Genomic DNA, 19220 nt, shown 5'->3' on the forward strand with positions numbered 1-19220 from the left:
GATCAATTAATATTTGCAGCAATAATAACAGACAGTTTTACTGTAACTCAAATGCTGTGCTTCTACTGGCTAAATTGGTTAAAAAAAGAAAATCTGGTCAAACAAATACTGTGAATAAAAATGCAATGGGAATGTGATGCAGCATCCTCTCATAAAATTTTAATGAACATTAAATCAGCTGATTCAATTGTTGGACAAGTATTAAGGTGACGTGTTGAAGGTGAGTCTGTGTTTATGGCATCCTAAGCATAGATGGTTCCTCTAATCGCCGCTCAAGTGAGTGCGCTGCTACCCAGAGCCGACAGGTGGAGGAGGGACGGAGCTGCTGCCCTGAGCCGACAGGTGGAGGAGGGACGGAAACCTTCTCGACGCTACCACACACTTTACTTCCTACGGAGCCCCCAGGGGACACGCAAAAAAAAAGAAGCTGGGTGAAAAAAAGGACGGAGTTTTGCGAGATCCCGAGAAACTTTTGCGAGATCCCGAGATAGTTTTGCGAGACCGGTCACGGACCTCCTCCGTGACAACAGCAGCGGGTCCCGCAGCGGGGAGGAGAGAAGAAGAGAAATTCCTGCATTAAAATAATGAATCATGACAGTTTGGATGATTTGAAATGGTAATTTATTATACAATTTAATGGTCATTTATTATACCACCCGTTGCTGCTGTCCTCCGTGACAGCAGCAACGGGTCCCTGACCGCCGCTCCGGTACTTCAAACAAAGTATTGTGGACCAGACCGGTGTTTCGTTGATGAAAGAAGAGGAGCAATGGAGGCCGACTTGGAGAGCGGTGGTCACGGACCCTCTGCTGCTGTCACGGAGGAGCAGCGGCTGTCACGGAGGAGCAGCGTGTCCCAGCAGTTCCGGTACCGGGGGCCCCTGCCTCAGCGCTCGTATAATAAATGACCATTTCAAATCATCCAAACTGTCATGATTCATTATTTTAATGCAAGAATTTCTCTTCTTCTCTCCTCCCCGCTACGGGACCCGCTGCTCCTCCGTGACAGCAGCAGCGGGTCCGTGACCGGTCTCGCATAACTATATCAGGATCTCGCAAAACAATCTCGGGATCTCGCAAAACTCCGTCCTTTTTTTTTCGTGTCCCCTGGGGGGCTCCGTAACTTCTGTTTTATTTGTTTATCTCTTCCTGCAGGGAAACGTCTCGGTTTTGTTCAATCAAGTACTTATTAAGAAGCAATGAAAGATATGAAAAGTCCAGAAAAGCAATGGGCACAGCCCCGGCCCTCTTGCAGCACCGGGGTATTCAAGAGTCGCACCTCACGGACGGCGGTCATAATATTTATAAAAGTAGGTAGAACAGGATTGGTCATAACAAGGGTGGGTCGCGGTGGTTTAAACTTGATTCTTCAATGAGGGTGCGCAGGCGTAGTTCCAGCTTCTTGGCACTGGAGTCAGGAAGTGATGAGGAGTTGATGAGGAGCTGATAGTTGCTGGGCAAATCTTTACATAAACAAGCCTTGACTGAGCTGACGCCTTGTGGGTCGGTGTTGTTGTTCATTGGATGAAAGAATATTGTGTTCCTACTTTATCGGCTGTATGTTCTGTTTGTGTAAACATGCGCATCCTCCAAACGAAACAACGTCTTTCTATCTTCCCGTCAGAACCTGGGGCAGCTGCTTAAACACTGTGTGATGTTGACTAAAGCTAAAGGAGTTATGCTTTAAAACAGAAAAGTTAGGTTTGAGAACAATTGAAAGTACAGTGTATCATATGCCACAGATTTACAGTCTCAACAACAGGCAGCTGCTCTTATCAGACCTTATCAAGACAGGTGTGTTACGTTCTGTCATTTTAGTTTGTGGAATTCTGTCTCTTTCTGTTTTCTGTTTTATTTAGTAGTCTCGCTTTCTTGTGTGTTTTTTCAGCTTCTCGTGTGTTCACTTCCTGTCTTGGTGATTGTGTTCCCCAGCCCTCATGTGTTGCACCTGTGTCTAGTTGCCCCTGCCTTCCCTGTGTCTCTATATAAGTCTCTGCGTTCCCCTTTGTCGGTTCATACTCCTGGTCAGTTATGGGTTTTTTGTGTCTTGCTGTCTCGTCCAGCTTTCCCGTACTTGTTCTGTGTACCCTGTGCGCCTTGCCATTCAGCTTCTGCTCCTCTGTAGTAGTTATTGTCTCCAGTGTCACCCTGTAGTGTTTATGTTTTGTTTTTGTCTTGTTTAACGACTCTTTTTATATTAAATACCATTTTTGTTAAAACCTCTGCATCCTGGGTCCATCTCCCTCCACAAACCCTAACAGTGTGAGATTGTACAGCGACGTGACACACACACATTTTAACCAAATCAAGATTAACACCAAGCAGCAACGGTTATTACACTTCATTGTGTGAAGGCCATATATCTGGCCCAAACTGCTCCTGCCCCCACCCTCCTGCATTTGTTTAGGATTCAGTTCTATTGACATCTTCACAGACACACACACACAGACAAACATAGATTTAAAATCCTAACAGTCGCCCAGTCGCGGCATGGCTAAAACTATTTCCCCCCCACCTGCCCTGCTCCACCTACCTGTGCGCTCGCAAATGAACCAAGTCACATGTCCTGCCTGCACCAATCAGAAACTGGTGAATATCTACGTTGGCCGAGAGAGCTCAACGCACTGCAAATATTAAAAATAACACGTGCAAATACGGAAAAAAACCGTTATAATTCACAAAGAAGTGATGAACCTGGCTGAAGAGCCATCACCTCTGAAGAGTAGCAGACTTAACGTCACAAAGCATTGAACTGCAGCCACGTTCTTCACCCTGGAAACATTTCTGGTGTCCTTTTCGCTATTTGCAGCGTGTTTCTGTATTCGCAGGTGTTGAGACTTTATTAAGCACATGTGTCATCAAATTATGGCTTCCTCTCTCCCTCATATTCTTTTTGACATGAGTTTTTTGTGTTTTCTCGTCTTTATTTTTGATTTAATTCACCAATCAGTCATCATGGAAGCTTGGGTTAAATGATCAGAGAGAAGAGGCCTTGTGCTGAGTTCAGTTTGTCAGCTGAGTTGTCTGCTCTGTGGTGTGATTAATACTAATCAAATAACACATTACCTGAGAAATGGTTCAAATTCATAAGAGGTACATAGATGACCATGATAATAATGATAGAAATAAAAGGACAATAATAATTTGGCAGCCCAAGTAAATTCAGGCATATTCCTCTCTTAAAAGCAGAGGGAAATAGGGAACTAAAAGATTCAGCACAGGGCCAGGTTCAAGAAAAGCCTTAAAAAATAATCCATACATTTTAGAATTAATCTAAAAAAAAACTGGGAGCCAACAGGTGTGATCTGATCATATCGCTTAGTTCTATTTAAAAGTATGGCTGCTGAGCTTTAGTTGAATTGTAGAAACTACAGTCTATTCAGGGTTTTCAGATGAAGATCAGAGGAAAGCACAAGGTAATAAAATGTATGATTGTTTCTGCTACTAATGTTTTGGTCACCCAGCCAATGTTCGTGGGTCTGGTGGACCCACTGCATTTTTCGGTCTTTCAATCGATACAGCTACAACAAATATATGTAAAAATACTTAACAGATTTCAACTTTATCCCTATAACAAGCAAAATAAACACCATATATGGTTAATATTTTTCATTTACCCCTGTTAAATGTCATGTCATGTCAGTCTACACACGAGCCCCAATGAACAGATACAGTATCTAGAAATGATTTTTGAAGAAAGAAAATCTTTGGAAGACAATGAAGAGGAAGAGTTTAGAGAATATGAAGATCATGTTTCTGTCAATTCAGTGTCTGACAGTGAGTTTGGGTTAGAAGAGGATGATATTGACCATCAGCCAGCTATGTAAAAAGTTAATCTGCAGCTAGTCTCAAATCCAGGCCAGGCCATCAGCAGCCAACATATCGATGAAAAAAATGATGAAAATTTAATGGTCTTTTTGCACTTTAGCCACCCTGCATGGCGACCAATGTAATAAGGTGCAATCAGGGCCGACACGGATAGCAGTGACTCATGTGCAGGACATCAAGCCTTCTTGCGAACTTTTCATTATGAAAATCATTCTGGATTGGAGGGAATTCCACTCCACTAATTTGGAGGGACAGCATGTTTTCGTAGAAAGCTAGAATGAGATGGACCAAACCCATTTATTTGCATACTTTGGGGATATTATCTGTGCTGGAGTTCTCAAATCTAAAGGGGAATCAACTGAATCCTTGTGGGATGCAGTAACTGGCAGAGAACTTTTACGTAAATGTGCATGAATGTGGGAGCAGAGGTGATTGAAATATACAATTTAACACTTTATGTATTCCTGGGTCCAGTGGACCCGAACATCACATATGTAATATAAATGTGTAGGGGGGTGTAAAGTGTAAAGTCACTGAATATATGTTCCTTTATATGTTCATTCATTCATTCATTCATCGTCATCCGCTTATCCGGGGTCGGGTTGCGGGGGGAGCAGCTCAAGCAGGGGGCCCCAGACTTCCCTTTCCCGGGCCACATTGACCAGCTCTGACGGGGGGATCCCGAGGCGTTCCCAGGCCAGTGTTGAGATATAATCTCTCCACCTAGTCCTGGGTCTTCCCCGAGGTCTCCTCCCAACTGGACGTGCCTGAAAAACCTCCCAAGGGAGGCGCCCAGTGGGCATCCTTACCAGATGCCCGAACCACCTCAGCTGACTCCTTTCTAAGTAAAGGAGCAGCGGCTCTAATCCGAGTTCCTCACGGATGACTGAGCTATCACCCTATCCCTAAGGGAGACGCCAGCCACCCTTCTGAGAAAACTCATCTCGGCCGCTTGTACCCGCAATCTCGTCCTTTCGGTCATCACCCAGCCCTCATGACCATAGGTGAGGATAGGAACGAAGATCGACCGGTAGATCGAGAGCTTTGCCTTGCGGCTCAGCTCTCTTTTCGTTACAACGGTGCGGTAAAGCGAACGCAATGCCGCCCCGCTGCTCCGATTCTCCGGCCAATCTCATGCTCCATAGTACCCTCACTCGCGAACAAGACCCCGAGGTACTTGAACTCCTTCACTTGGGCTAAGGACTCATTTCCTACCCGGAGTAAGCAATCCATCGGTTTCCTGCTAAGAGTCATGACCTCAGATTTAGCGGTGCTGATCCTCATCCCAGCCGCTTCACACTCGGCCGCCAGCCGATCCAGTGAGTGCTGAAGGTCACAAGCCGATGATCCAATGAGGACCACATCATCCGCAAAAAGCAGTGACGAGATCCTCAGACCACCGAACTGCAACCCCTCCCCACCACGACTACGCCTCGATATCCTGTCCATGTATATCACAAACAGGATTGGTGATAAGGCGCAGCCCTGGCGGAGACCAGCACCCACTGAGAACGAAACTGACTGGCTGCCGAGGACCCGAACACAGCTCTCGTTTGGGAGTACAGAGATTGGATGGCCCTGAGGAGAGACCCCCTTACCCCATACTCCCGCAGCACCTCCCACAGTTTCTCCCGGGGTAACCCGGTCATACGCCTTCTCCAGATCCACAAAACACAAGTGGACCGGATGGGCATACTCCCAGGCCCCCTCCAGGATACTTGCGAGAGTGAAGAGTCGGTCCGTAGTTCCACGTCCGGGGCGAAAACCGCATTGTTCCTCTTCAATCTGAGGTTCGACAATCGGCCGAACCCTCCTTTCCAGCACCTTGGAGTAGACTTTACCAGGGAGGCTGAGAAGTGTGATACCCCGGTAATTGGTACACACTCTCTGGTCCCCCTTTTTGAACAGGGGAACCACCACCCCGGTTTGCCACTCCTTTGGCACTGTACCCGACTCCCACGCGATGTTGAATAGGCGTGTCAACCATGACAGCCCCTCAACACCCAGAGCCTTTAGCATTTCTGGCTGGATCTCATCAATCCCTGGGGCTTTGCCACTGCGGAGATGTTTGACTACCTCAGTGACCTCCACCAGGGAAATTGACGACGAAACACCATCAACCTCGAGCTCTGCCTCCAACATAGAGGGCGTGTTATTCGGATTCAGGAGTTCCTCAAAGTGTTCCTTCCAACGTCCGACGACCTCCTCAGTTGAGGTCAACAGAGTCCCATCCTTACTGTACACAGCTTGGATGGTTCCCCGTTTCCCCCTCCTGTGGTGCCGGATAGTCTTCCAGAAACACTTTGGTGCCGACCTTTATATGTTCATCACAGAAAATGAGCCAAGGCCAATGAGTCTCAGGTTGAAAAAAATATTAATCGCATCATTTTTCTTTTAGCAAACATTGAAAACGGGTCCCACAGACCCGAACACCATACAGGGTTAAAACTGAGTGCAATAGAAAAAATTCCCAGATTACGACGTTCCAAAAAAAGCCTTAAACTTTAACCAGCAATTACACAACACTGTTTGCACCCCACTGGATATTTGTGAGTGTGTATTTGCTTGTGTGTGATTTGTGACTGTGTCTGTGTTCTGAGTCAGCAATCTCCGGAGAACTATAAGTGACTTGAAGTTTCTAATAAAAACATTTCATTTAAAAAATTTTCCATGGCTAAAGCAAAATAGCTTCTGCAATTAAATATTTATTTGTGAGTATGTTTTGTTTTGTCAGTTCTGTTGACTTGTAATGATTTATATATTTTACTACTAGATGTTTATCTTTTTCTTCACAAAGGTGATAACCTTTATCGGAACTGAACAATTCCTCAACTGCTGCTGGCAAATTGTGTAGTTGTGTTTGTGTTGACATGTGTTCAGAGAACATTGGGAAGGGGCCTGGTGAGGAGGAGCGAGGCGAGAATATAAAAAGGAGGGAGCGGCAGTGCAACAGTCGACATTGTCAGCAGAACAGAATCAGCGAGGAGGATGAGTAGGACTCCATTGTGGCTGCTGGCCTGGCTGGCCTTTGCCTCTGTCACCTCACTGGTTTATGGAGCTCCACTGTGAGTAGATCTGTCTTTGTTACGTCTGCCGCGGAGTTTATGTTTTCATCCCTGTCCATTTGTTTGTCAGCAGGCTAACGCAAATGCATACTGAGTGGATTTCCAATTGTACATGGGCAACGAAATAACCCATTCACTTTTAGAGGGGACCCATGAAGACACAGGGGCAAATCAAGAGCCCCCCCCTATTTGTTTTTACATAGAGAGATTTGTACTTATAATAATAATAATAATAATACATCTTATTTGTATAGATTTTGTGAAAGAACTCGGATAAATACAAAACATCATTATACATTGAAGGCAGTTCTGAAGAGGTGAGTTTTGAATAGCGGTTTGAAAGTGGACAGGTCGGTGAAGCCTGATAAATTAGGGGAGTTCCCCAGGGAGGGGGCAGCTATTTAGGAGGTTCTGTCCCCCCAAGTCTAATGATTGGCCCTCTGTGGTATGGAGAGGGTTTCAGAAGTGAACAAATTCAGTTCTTACGCTATCCAGTTTAGAGTTTCAGAAGTCGGGGTTATGTTGTTTTTTAAATCATGTCAGTAAGGATGGATTTTGTCCTGAGTTTGTACAGTGATGTGTTAGAAAGGACAAAGCAAACAAAGTCCAGAGACATGATGAAATGTTTAACTTGTTATTTAGATAAATAAAAGCTTTAGCACAGACTTTGAGACAGTAGGTTGGTGCCTGAAAAGCAAACAACAAAACTAGGACAGCACTCAGTAGCGCGCACACTGCTGCCAAGGTCCAAAAGTTCATTAACAACATTACATTACATACATCACATAGCATTTCAATATTAAGGTAAAACACACGCTATGGGGCCTCGACTCTTTAACAAATGCAATCAGTAAACGCTTTTATCCAAAGCAAATTACAATAAGTGCATTCAACCATGAGGAACAAACCCAGAAAAGCAAGAACCGCATAAGTACAATTAGCTTAAAAAATAAGCAAAACTAGAAAGTGCTACATATAAGTGCAGCTAAACTTACTTTTATTATATATATATATATATGTAAATACCAGAGTTGAGGATTATTATTAGTCATTCTCTTCTTAACCAAGGTGTAGTCGGAAGAGATGGGTTAGCCTCCCTAGTTCCAGCTAGTTCCACCATTTAGAAGCCAGGACAACAAACAGTCATGTTTGTTGGGTGAAGCTCGCAGTGCAGGAGCAGCAAGCTGATGCAGAGTGAGGTGGACGGGCCGGGGTGTAAGGTTTAACCATGTCCAGGATGTAAACTGAGCCCGATCCGTTACGGGCAGTCAGAACATTCATATACATCAGCAGGGACTGTTTTAAAACATTTCATTCACTTAGCTTAATCATTTACCTCATCGGATCTATAGTCTATGAAGCATCGTAGGATAATTCTTGCAGCTATTTTAATATTTATATAATCATTATGAATCAAACTATAACTAATTCAAAACTTGGGCATATCAATGGATTTGCACAAATTTAAATGTATAGATATTTTAATCTACTTATTAAATAACATATATTTACTCGATCATACAAGACATGCCAAATTTAAATCCTGCTTTCAGTGTCAAGTAGGGATGAGTATTGATAAGATTTTAAAGATTCTGATTCCTTATCGATTCCTGCTTATCGATTCCTGCTTATCGATTCCTTATCGATTCTTTTTGGGCAAGGTGGGAAAAAAAGAGCACTCACGGGTTTATTTACATTAATTTTCATTTATATAATTTTCTATAATGATGCACACCATATACAGTATGTATACATAAACATTTACATTTTTTAAATAACCAAAAACATTCACGTATTCTTCTTGAACTAAAGATAAATCCTCTCTTCAGTAATTTTATTTTTCCCTGCCATGGTGAAAGGATTGGCCAGAGGTGCACAAGACCTGCTAGCTGCAGCTTCTGACCAAGATCGACTACCAGCCTCTGAACCTGCCTGACTCTGAAAGTCATCATCTGCTAAATTAAATGGATGGGAATGGAGATTATTTACATAGTGAAAGCTGGTTTATACAACGAAACAAATGGCACCAACACAATAGACAGGGTCTGGAGCAGGGACGTGTGGCGCCGAGCGACGCCGCAGTAGCCGCCGAGCTACTCCGGGTTGCCGCCGCAGTAGCCGCCGAGCTATCACGTCGCTACTGCCCATCACTGATAATGGGAGACCAATGCCGGAGCTCGATCGACTACGCACAATAAAGGCAAATTGCTTCACACAAGTTTGAGGAGCTTACCTTGGATAGAAAGAGATGCAGCGCTATCGTTAGCTGCGCTGCTGCAAGCATCAAACACATGACACACCTCCTGTAACTTTATTCCATGCGTGTTCAAATGCTTCATCATATTGGTGGTATTTCCTCCCTTCGACGAAATAGCCCTTTTGCACGCGTTGCAAGTGGCGTTGCTGTCATTTTGTCGTGTGAAATACAACCAGACTTTAGATCGCTTCTGCCTGGTTGACATGTTTGCTGCCGTCTGAATGAAAAAGTTCGCGCATGCGCAACGGCACAGGGAACCATTAGCAGAATCGTTAAAGAATTTCGCTAACGATTCCAAGGAATTGGTTCACTGGGAACCGGTTCTAAACAAGAACCGGTTCTCGATTCCCATCCCTAGTGTCAAGTGATAGGTCATTTTGGCCCGTGAGTAAATACATTTAAGTTTGCTTATTAACTTGAATATCTAATCGGACATAGTCAAATCCAAATAGTACAGCAAGCTGTCAAAGAAAGCCGAAGTAGCTTTACTATGCCTATTTGTCAGACTAAGAAAGGAGTCTGCTTCAATGGTGGACCTTTGTCCTCTTTTTATGTTTTCCAAATGTTTCAAGATTTCATGGGTTCTTTTCTGACCCACACCACATCCCTCCACAAAATGTTGTGGTAATTTTTCCAGAAGTTTAGCATAATCCTGCCTACAAACAAACAGTCACACAAACACATACAGATGAAAACACAATCTCCTATATGTACAAAAAGAGAATAGTGTCAGTTAAAATTGACGTGGGCCACTGCTGCACTTCTGGCCTTCGTGTGGCCTTGACAAAATGGATTATGAGCCTAAAATAGCCCACTGGTAAAATAGCAAAAGTGTCAGTGCTCTAGTTAAAATGTAATCCGGATGTAGACCTTTAGTGGCCCATATGGTAAATGGTGACTATGGCCCAAACACCACAAAACAAGTTCGGCTCACCTTTGCTTAATTGTGGCCCAGATTGAGCAAACAGGAGCAGATCGCTCAATTGCCATCATTCCATGCTGTAGATGGGCTAGATTACACTCTGGCATTATGACAGGGTTTTTTTTTGTCTTTGTCTTTTCCTCCTGCTCTGTAGGAAGGTGATGTCTGCCCCCAACTTGCTGCGCGTAGGAACGGCAGAAAATGTCTTTGTGGAGTGTCAAGACTGTACAGGAGGAGACATCAGTGTCGACATCAACGTGATGAACCATCCAACCAAGAGCAAAAGGCTGGCAACCACATCTGTGATGCTTACCAGTGCAGGACACTTCCAGGGACTGGGACAAATCAGGGTATGTGAACCACTGTTGCTGTGACTCTGCGTCATTTTCTAACATGAAGTCCGAGAGAAATGCTCATCGCACATGTTCGTTCTTCTCCTCGTTCACACACTGATTGCTCTACATGCTGCCATCAGATCCCTGCTAGAGACTTTAGCAAGGACCCCAAAGTGAAGCAGTACGTCTACCTGCAAGCTCAGTTCCCCGACCGCCTGTTGGAGAAAGTCGTCTTGGTGTCCTTCCAGTCTGGCTACATCTTTATCCAGACAGACAAGACCCTCTACACCCCAAACAGTAAAGGTCAGTTCAATACGACTTCAGTGCTGACAAACTCACCAATATCTCTGCAAGTAGGCCATCATTTTTTCTTACTTAATGAATGACTGCACTGTAAGATAAACCTCTGTCTCTCTTCCTGTCAGTTCATTTCAGGATGTTTGCAGTGACGCCCGGCATGGAGCCGGTGGAGAGGGACGAGCAAATTCAAAGCGAAGCTTCAATTTCCATAGAGTTTGTGGTATTGCATTTTAACTTCGCATTTTACAAAAAAAAGCTGAATTATAATTAACTCAATGGCACATCATTACCTAGATTTCACCATGATCTCCAACGCATTCTTAGATGTAATTTTTTTTTAAAAATACCTTCAGTGGACCTTGTTCCTCAGAGTAAAAATGTCAAATTTCCAGGGATCTGTTGTAACAGTCGTCCCATCACTCATTGCACAAGTAAAGAAGCATTGCTTATAGCCATGTGTCCGTCATTGAGCTGATAACACAGAGGGATGTTGTTGAAAACTCTTGGTTGATTGTATTGTTAGACTTCACTATAAGTGGCAGGGTTCAGTGTTAATGGTTGTCCAACGATTTTTATTTTTAGACTCCTGAAGGCATCGTTTTACCTCTGGATCCAGTCTCTCTGAAATCAGGGATCCACTCTGGAGATTTCCAACTTGCTGAAATTGTCAGGTTAGTTTTTAATTAAATTAAATTAAACTATTTTGGTCAGCCATCCGCTTATTAATCTTCAACTTGACGCCTTTAGGCTATTGGACTGACAGAAATAACAGAACAGGGACAGACTTCATGATTTATTAGAGAGTCAACCTTAGTACTTTAAATGCAGTTTTTCTCATCTTCAGATATTTTATTCTAATTTTTGCATGTTTGTGTGTGTGTGTGTGTGTGTGTGTGTGCATGCAGTCCTGGACTTTGGAAAGTTGTCGCTAAGTTCCACAGCAACCCACAGGAGAGCTTTTCTGCAGAGTTCGAGGTCAAAGAATATGGTGAGTCCCTTTTACCTCAAGGGTTATTTACTGTAAAACCTAAAAAGCATTCATTAATTTTTACTTCCACATAAACTTACTTGATATAATACATTTTTCATTTTTTAGTGCTGCCCAGTTTTGAGGTGAAACTGACGCCTTCGAGCTCCTTCTTCTATGTCGACAGTCCAGATCTCACCATCAACATCAAAGCTACGTATGTGAAGGTTTTTGTTTTGTGGTTCTACAGAGAAGAGTTGTCATTAGTGGATTGATTGAATTAGAGGATGTGTTAGAGCTTTTGCTGATTTAGTCTGTTGTCATTGTTCAGTGGTGGATCTAGGAGTTTTCTGAAGCAGGGGCTATAAAGGGCCCACAATTTACATGAGGGACCAATTAAATATCCAACATCAATGCATAACTCTTGATCCAGTAAGGTGCAAATTTAAGCATTCCTTGTTTGGCTCAATAGCTTTAAGCAAAGCCACTTATCATTGAATATATCTTGAAAAGTGTTTCTTGTTCAAACACATTGTGTTCTTCAACAAAGCTTAGAAAATAAAAAGTCTTAACAATTTCAAATGTTTGTAAGTATTGTGAGTAACTGACCTTGTTTTCATTAATATGATACCTTTTTTTTATTTCTTAAAAGAAGGACCATTTACAAGGACATGGTCACTTCAGGGCCCAATCACATTTCAACTCGGGCCAGGGATGCCCGCTGGTCCTACCCCTTGATACGCCATTGTTTTGATTTAGTTTTTATTTTCGTACTCTACTTCATTATTATCATTTTCTTTTTATTTTTTATTCAAGAGTTTATTGATATTTTCCTTATTTTTGTAAAGCGTCTTTGAGAGCATTACAAAGCGCTATAAAAATCTGATGTACTATTATTATTATTGTCACATTTTTATAATCCCAATTTAACTGTCCAGTTTTTCTTCTTTGTGGGGTTAAACCTTTGCTTCTGGCTTTTAGTTATCTGTTTGGTGAAGAGGTGAGTGGCACAGCATACGGGGTATTTGGGGTTCAGCATAATGGTCAGAAGATAAGCTTCCCCAGCTCTCTTCAGAGAATATTGGTGAGCACATACTATAATTCTGTCTGCCAATTTGCCAGTTGCATTGCATTTCATTGCATTGTCACATTCCTATCTGCAGATATTAAATATTCATAATGTTCAAAATGAAGCTAGACTGACCAGTACCTCCAACTTTATGCTTACTGTTCTACTGTGCCACTATACTGTGTTTTATTGTTTTTTATGTGTTATGTCACATTAGATCCAGAATGGTAATGGGGTGGTCCAACTGAAGAGACAGCACATCACACAGACCATCCCGAATATCAATAAACTGGTGGGGAGTCCGATATTTGTAGCCGTCAGTGTGCTGACAGAGAGCGGTAAGAAAGACAAACTGTGAGTTTGTGCCATTTCAGCATATCTGATGCAGCAGCTCCAAGGACTTATTGAATGTCATTGAGATTATCGTATATTCTATGTAGCCGAGAGGTAGATGTTGTTGTAGAAGTTGTTGATGATGAAGGAAGGACTCCGAGGACTTAGTACTTCCAGTATAACAGAATTTATTACACAGAAGTTTCACAGGTCAGGACGGGCATCTAGAAACCCGTAGAAATCACGCAGCCAAATGGTGAAAATCTGAAGTGCGGGGGTCTTACACACAGTTATATAGGGACATTGGTTCCGCCCTTGACTTCAGGTAAATGACGTCCCCTATGGGATGTTTGACTAAATAAGGGCATGTTTTTGTGTCCGAACATGAAGACACATTGGTCAAAAACATTCCATCTGGATCCATCCACCAGCTGGTCGGAGACAACACCCGAAGTCAAAGGTCATCCTCAACATTTAGCGAACAAACCAAGCAAACATCTGGAGGACTCTCTGAGAATGTCTGAGAGTCCAAAAGGCAGGCATCATAAATATAAGCCTATCATTATGTTTTAAGCACATACCAACATGTTTTACTCTAACGAATACACGACAAGATATATCCACACTATGAGCAAAAACATAAACTTCATTTTGGATATATGCATCAGAAAAGCCCATTTTCATATATCAGTTTAGAATGTGAACAAATGTAATGAGGCTGTGGGTGGGTGTGCGTTTGTGTTTCTGCACAGGTGGTGAGATGGTGGAGGCAGAGTTGAGAGGTATCCAGATTGTCACATCACCCTACACCATCCACTTCAAGAAAACACCCAAATTTTTCAAACCGGGAATGACCTTCGATGTTGCGGTAAAGCCCTGACAGATTTATACAATTATATAAAATGACAGTGTCATTCTATATTTCGATGATGCAACATTAAGAAATTATACTCCACCGGGCAAGCAGTAATTCATACATTTCATATCATTTGTTTATTTATTTGCTGTAGACAGTGCTCCTTAATCCACTGACAAAATACTTTAAAAAAGTTAGCTGTATTTGTACATTGTTTTCTACCAGTTTTTACCAGGAAACCTGAAATAAAATAAAATAACCTATGTTATATAATTAAAAATATCAATGGATGATATATATGCAATCACAAATATTGTCTGAACTGACTGTCCAAAGAAAAACATGAACAAAACACTTATCCAATTTCAATGTTTGGTTTTGCTTAAATTATTCATATTTTTAATTGTAATATATCGCAAGGTCTGTTTGGGTGTCTGTCAAGGCGATGTGAAATAAAATGTAAAGTTATTAATATTGTGTTATTATTGTTATTTCTGTTGTTGTTGTGGTCAACTTGAGTTTGTATTTTAAAGGTTAGATAATTCCTACTCAAATCAACAGGTTAACTATTCTAATCCCACATAGCAAAATTATTTTGGCCTACACTGTCCCACTGTCATCCAGCCCACATACTGCGTGGAATGATGGCACTCGGGCAGTCCGCTCCTGTTTGCCAGATCTGAGTGGCCCTAATTAGTTTTGTGCTAACATTCACCATTGTTCTGTTCTGTCTATTATTGCATAGTACATACACTGCATATAACAGTATGTACTAGAGATTGTTTGCCCTTAATAATATGTGATTAACTGTATGCTTTGATAATACAGGTGAATATTTCTCATTGTTTGGCTGTCTGTTTCCTTGATGACAGATTGAAGTCACAAATCCAGATGGAACTCCGGCACAAGATGTTGAAGTGGTGGTGAATCCAGGTCAGGTGCAGGGTATAACCGCAGCAAATGGCTATGCAAAGCTTACAGTCAACACAGTGGCCAGAGATCAAAGACTGACGATAAATGTAAGTGTCTGAAGTTTCATGGTTTTAATTTTTGCTCTTTATATGACACAGTTCGTTTGAAAACAGGTACCTATCACATGAACCTATTTCTGAAGAAAAACAAGACGGCATTAGCCTTGGTATCCAATGTAGAACACATCATGGATAATCAATTACAAGTGTTGTTAAATTCTGCATTGTAAAAATGATATAACCGGTAAAAAGTTAAGGAAACAATCAATTCCTACAGCAATTCCTGTGTACACCGGCATATGCATGACATAATTTGACATGTTATTATAGATGGGATTTTTTTCCTGAAACGAGCCAAAGCACTCATATTGACAGAGATCATTTTAGTATAACATAGTAGTATGGGTAAAGCCTAAGTAGCTGGAAAGGCTCCTCCACCGCTGAGGTCATATTAGCATATTCACCGATCCCAGTCACGGACGTAGGAAGGAAGATGAAGTGTTACATTTAAGCCATTTTAAGGTAATACAAGGATTATTTTTTTAACAATGAGTTTTAAAGATGTAATAAACTCCTGGGATAGGACTTTAAAACCCTCATCAATTCTCGTCATGTCATTCAACAATAGGATGAGAACGGACAGGACGGTGCAGAGCTGAGATCTTTTATGCGTATTTCTTTATAACCATGTGTGTCTCTAATTGAAGGCCACGACCAAAGATGATCGTATCTCACCTGAGAGGCAAGCAAAAGCCACCATGACAGCTGATAAATACAACACTAAAAGCCAAAACTACATCCACATAGGTAAGTCTAAATAACTTCAGGTAGGACAAGGCTGTGATGATAAAGTACTGTTTGCGCCATGAACTGTTCAGTGTCTCGCACTCATTGCAAAATATCATTATTGTAGGGGTGGATGCAGCAGAGCTGGAATTAGGAAACAATCTGAAAGTCAGCCTTTATCTAAAAAAGCAATCAACTCAAGACAGTGACATCACATACCTGGTGAGTGATGTTTCTCTCTGCCTCACGCCTCGACCTATGTAAAGTATAAACTCCTGTTTTAAGTACTTATGTGTGAATCTGTGCCTCTAGATTCTGAGCAGGGGTCAGTTGATCCAATATGGCCGTTACAAGACAAGAGGTGAAATGTTGATTGCCCTGAGAGTTCGCATCACCAAATACATGCTGCCATCATTCCGCATCATAGCCTATTATCATCTAACTGACAATGAGGTGGTGTCAGACTCTGTGTGGGTGGATGTCAAGGACACCTGCATGGGCTCGGTAAGACTCACATCACTGCTTTTACAGAGTTAAACTATTTACAAGAAGAAACAAGACAAGCAGAAAGTGAAAAAGCTGGTTCTGCATTTTTGGAATACATTTTTATGTGTTTTTCATCAAGAACGAAACTGCTCGTCTCCCTCATTCATGGCCCTTCTCTTCATGTTTAGCTGAAGCTGGAATCTACAAGAGCCGCTCCGTCCTACGAGCCGCGCAGGATGTTTGGTCTGAAGGTCACCGGAGATCCAGGCGCCTTGGTGGGACTGGTAGCAGTGGACAAAGGTGTCTACGTTCTCAATAACAAGCACCGCCTCACCCAGAAAAAGGCAATTTCTTTATTATATCATTATCAATTGAAATATTTCTAAATTTAAAAAAAAGTGGCCTAAGTTTGCAATATAGGTCGTTTCAGACACGAACTCCGAAGTTTGCCTTTCATACTGAATGAATGACACAGGAGGAGATTCTTCAGTTAGACGTGTTCACACAGCACAGACATGTCTGAAGCGTTCATGTGAGGGGAGGCGCAGAATGTAACGTATTCATCCGGCTGCAGAGATCTTGTGTTTATGTTTACGGCACATTAACAGTGGCATCGGCCACCAAAAGCTCTCTTCACGTTTTCATCGGGGTCTTCTACGTGTGTGACACAGATTTTTCATCTTGGGATATTTGTTTTTTTCCCTTTTGTGTTAGAAGGGTAAAGAAAATGCCCATTCGTTTGCCGGTGAACTTTCAGAGGATATCCAGCTCCGAGTCTCTTACTTAGACATTTGCCTTCTCACGTACAGCCGCGCTGGAGAAGGTCAGATTATCTTGTGGTCAGTCCATGTGTGAAAGCATCTTATTTTTGAGGGTCACAATTCCTCCGCCAAGGCCCAATATATGATAGTCTAATAAATAGTACAAATACAAATGAAAAGAAATAGTGCTTATTTATTTGTCATTAAAAGAAAACCAAAAAAATTACAGGATGTGCCTTAATCCATATTTGCACCATAGAATAATGATCAGGACCGTTCCTCCAACAAGTTTGGGGGACGTTGGTTCAGTGGTTTTGTTAAATCTTGCTGACAAAAATATCCAACAAACAAACCAGTAGACACAGGTGAAAACATAACCTCCTTGGTGGCGGTATTAATGTACATGTATAGTGATGAATATCCAGTATACTGTAGTTATCTGTCATGCTGCTGATGCATGTTGTGTCTTTCAAGCAGCAGAGTGTTGGACCCAGTACTTACATGAGTACAATGTTTATTACACGGAAGTATAACAGATCAGGACGAGCTCTAGAAACTCAGAGAAATCCCACAAGCCAAATAGTCAAATCTGCCTTGCGCTGCAAGACAAGGATTCTAATAGGGGAGCTGTAGACCCTAAAACTAGAGATAAAATGACGTTACAGGGCCTCTGACTAGATAAGGGCAAGACTCGTCCGAGACTCCCTACATTGGCATGGTGTGACTATGACGTTTATTTCGGTCATAATCCCATTCAACACACTCTAACATTTTTTGGGACGGTAGACATGCCAGATACACAAATTAACGTGTAGAAGCACTACAAAAGTGGATTTTTCATAATATGTCCCTTTAATGTTCTTATTATCCACAAGTTGTATTTGATTGAGTTTTCTGAGGATCTCTTGGTCCTGTTCTTTCTGGTCATGTTTCTTTTTCCTATACAGCACCACTTGAGGGGCTATTTGATCTGTATAAATACCCTTTTCAAGACCAACCACCTCTGCCAGTTTGCTCCTCACTGTTAGGGGCAACCCCTTCTGTATTTTGGCTAGCAAAATTGACTGCTCCATTTGATTCAAATCCAGGTCATTTCCTGTGACATTTCACACTTGATGAGCTCTCGACACATAGGCCCTCAGGTTTTCTTCCTGACCCAGTGGTTCAATAAAAATGCTGTAAGGATATCAATTTGTCGGATATGTCTCTTTCAGCGCTATGCACACTCTATCTCTATTTGCACAAACAGTTCTGAATCATTCACAGCAGTTCCAACATATTGATTAAGTCTAGCTTTCTGTAGAATCTCTCCCATAGCATGAACTCCAAGGAGATTAGCTGAGATGAGTCTCTTAATATCTCCCATGGCAAGTTGTTCTCCCATCATAATCTCTTCCAACTTCGAAATCCAAGAATGTGCTCCATCTTGAAGAGTAGGTAACTTCTCAATTATGCTTGACATAGCTGTGGTCTGTCAAAGCTTATACTCCAAATTCTTCCCTAGGTCGACCACAGAAAACATTTTCTTGAGTGTCAACTATTTTCTTGAGTGTCAACTATTTTCTTGGGTGCAAATTATTTTTCATGCACTATAGTTGGGAGCATTATTTCTGCAGCTCTACCCTCTGTGTCTGCAACTCCTCTACCTGGTTCTTCAGGGTTATTTGTCTTGTATTTTCTACGTCCCTATCTTTCTTATCGTTTGCAGCTTTGATCAATTTCTGTCCCTCATTTTCAAACAACTGAAGAATGCAAAGATCCACTTACCTCTTTTCTTTGCGTTGTTCCCCCATCTTTCCCTTCTTTTGCTCTGCTTTGTATGTAGACACAAGTATTTGCATTATTATAATTACATCTGGGTTCATAGTCCCCTTTACCGGTCATGGTTGGTCAATTTCAGGCCAGCGTTGATGCAATTTTTCTGATATTTTTGCAATGTTTGCGATGTCTTTAACTAAAGGATTGTTCTTCTGAACTACATCAACAGGAGTAAGTACTTTCGGACTTTTAGTGCCCTTTTTCCCATAGTAGCAGCTTCCTTTTTTTCCCTTATTGTAAATTAAAAAGTTATTGCTAAGATTTAAAGCTACTTAAAGCTATTTAGATTACTCCTCCCACCTTTTTATTCAATTAATTAATCAACAATTCAATCAATCCATCAATTACGTAGTAAAACCATTAATTCACCACAGCCAATAAAAAGGAAATTGATTTGCAAACTGCAAAGGAATCAAAAGCTCATTAATGTAATAACAACAACACAAAGGCAGTGGACTAGTGGCAGA

The 19220-nt window shown here is 41.9% G+C and overlaps 1 protein-coding gene across 1 annotated transcript in view; it reads left to right on the plus strand.

Moving 5' to 3' along the window:
- Nucleotides 1-6747: 6747 nt before the first annotated feature.
- The window catches only part of LOC133953599 (complement C3-like), a 34066-nt gene continuing 21593 nt past the window's right edge, over nucleotides 6748-19220 (plus strand). The window contains exons 1-15 of the mRNA XM_062387584.1: nucleotides 6748-6892; nucleotides 10226-10421; nucleotides 10547-10709; nucleotides 10832-10926; nucleotides 11289-11377; nucleotides 11612-11694; nucleotides 11803-11890; nucleotides 12655-12757; nucleotides 12960-13080; nucleotides 13828-13943; nucleotides 14804-14950; nucleotides 15610-15709; nucleotides 15816-15910; nucleotides 16001-16192; nucleotides 16363-16518. Coding sequence (XP_062243568.1) covers nucleotides 6816-6892; nucleotides 10226-10421; nucleotides 10547-10709; nucleotides 10832-10926; nucleotides 11289-11377; nucleotides 11612-11694; nucleotides 11803-11890; nucleotides 12655-12757; nucleotides 12960-13080; nucleotides 13828-13943; nucleotides 14804-14950; nucleotides 15610-15709; nucleotides 15816-15910; nucleotides 16001-16192; nucleotides 16363-16518 — 1821 coding nt within the window. The 5' untranslated portion in view covers nucleotides 6748-6815. The remainder of the gene's footprint in view (nucleotides 6893-10225; nucleotides 10422-10546; nucleotides 10710-10831; nucleotides 10927-11288; nucleotides 11378-11611; nucleotides 11695-11802; nucleotides 11891-12654; nucleotides 12758-12959; nucleotides 13081-13827; nucleotides 13944-14803; nucleotides 14951-15609; nucleotides 15710-15815; nucleotides 15911-16000; nucleotides 16193-16362; nucleotides 16519-19220) is intronic.

This window comes from Platichthys flesus, chromosome 5, assembly GCF_949316205.1.
Source record: "Platichthys flesus chromosome 5, fPlaFle2.1, whole genome shotgun sequence".
Classification (NCBI taxonomy): Eukaryota; Metazoa; Chordata; class Actinopteri; order Pleuronectiformes; family Pleuronectidae; genus Platichthys; species Platichthys flesus.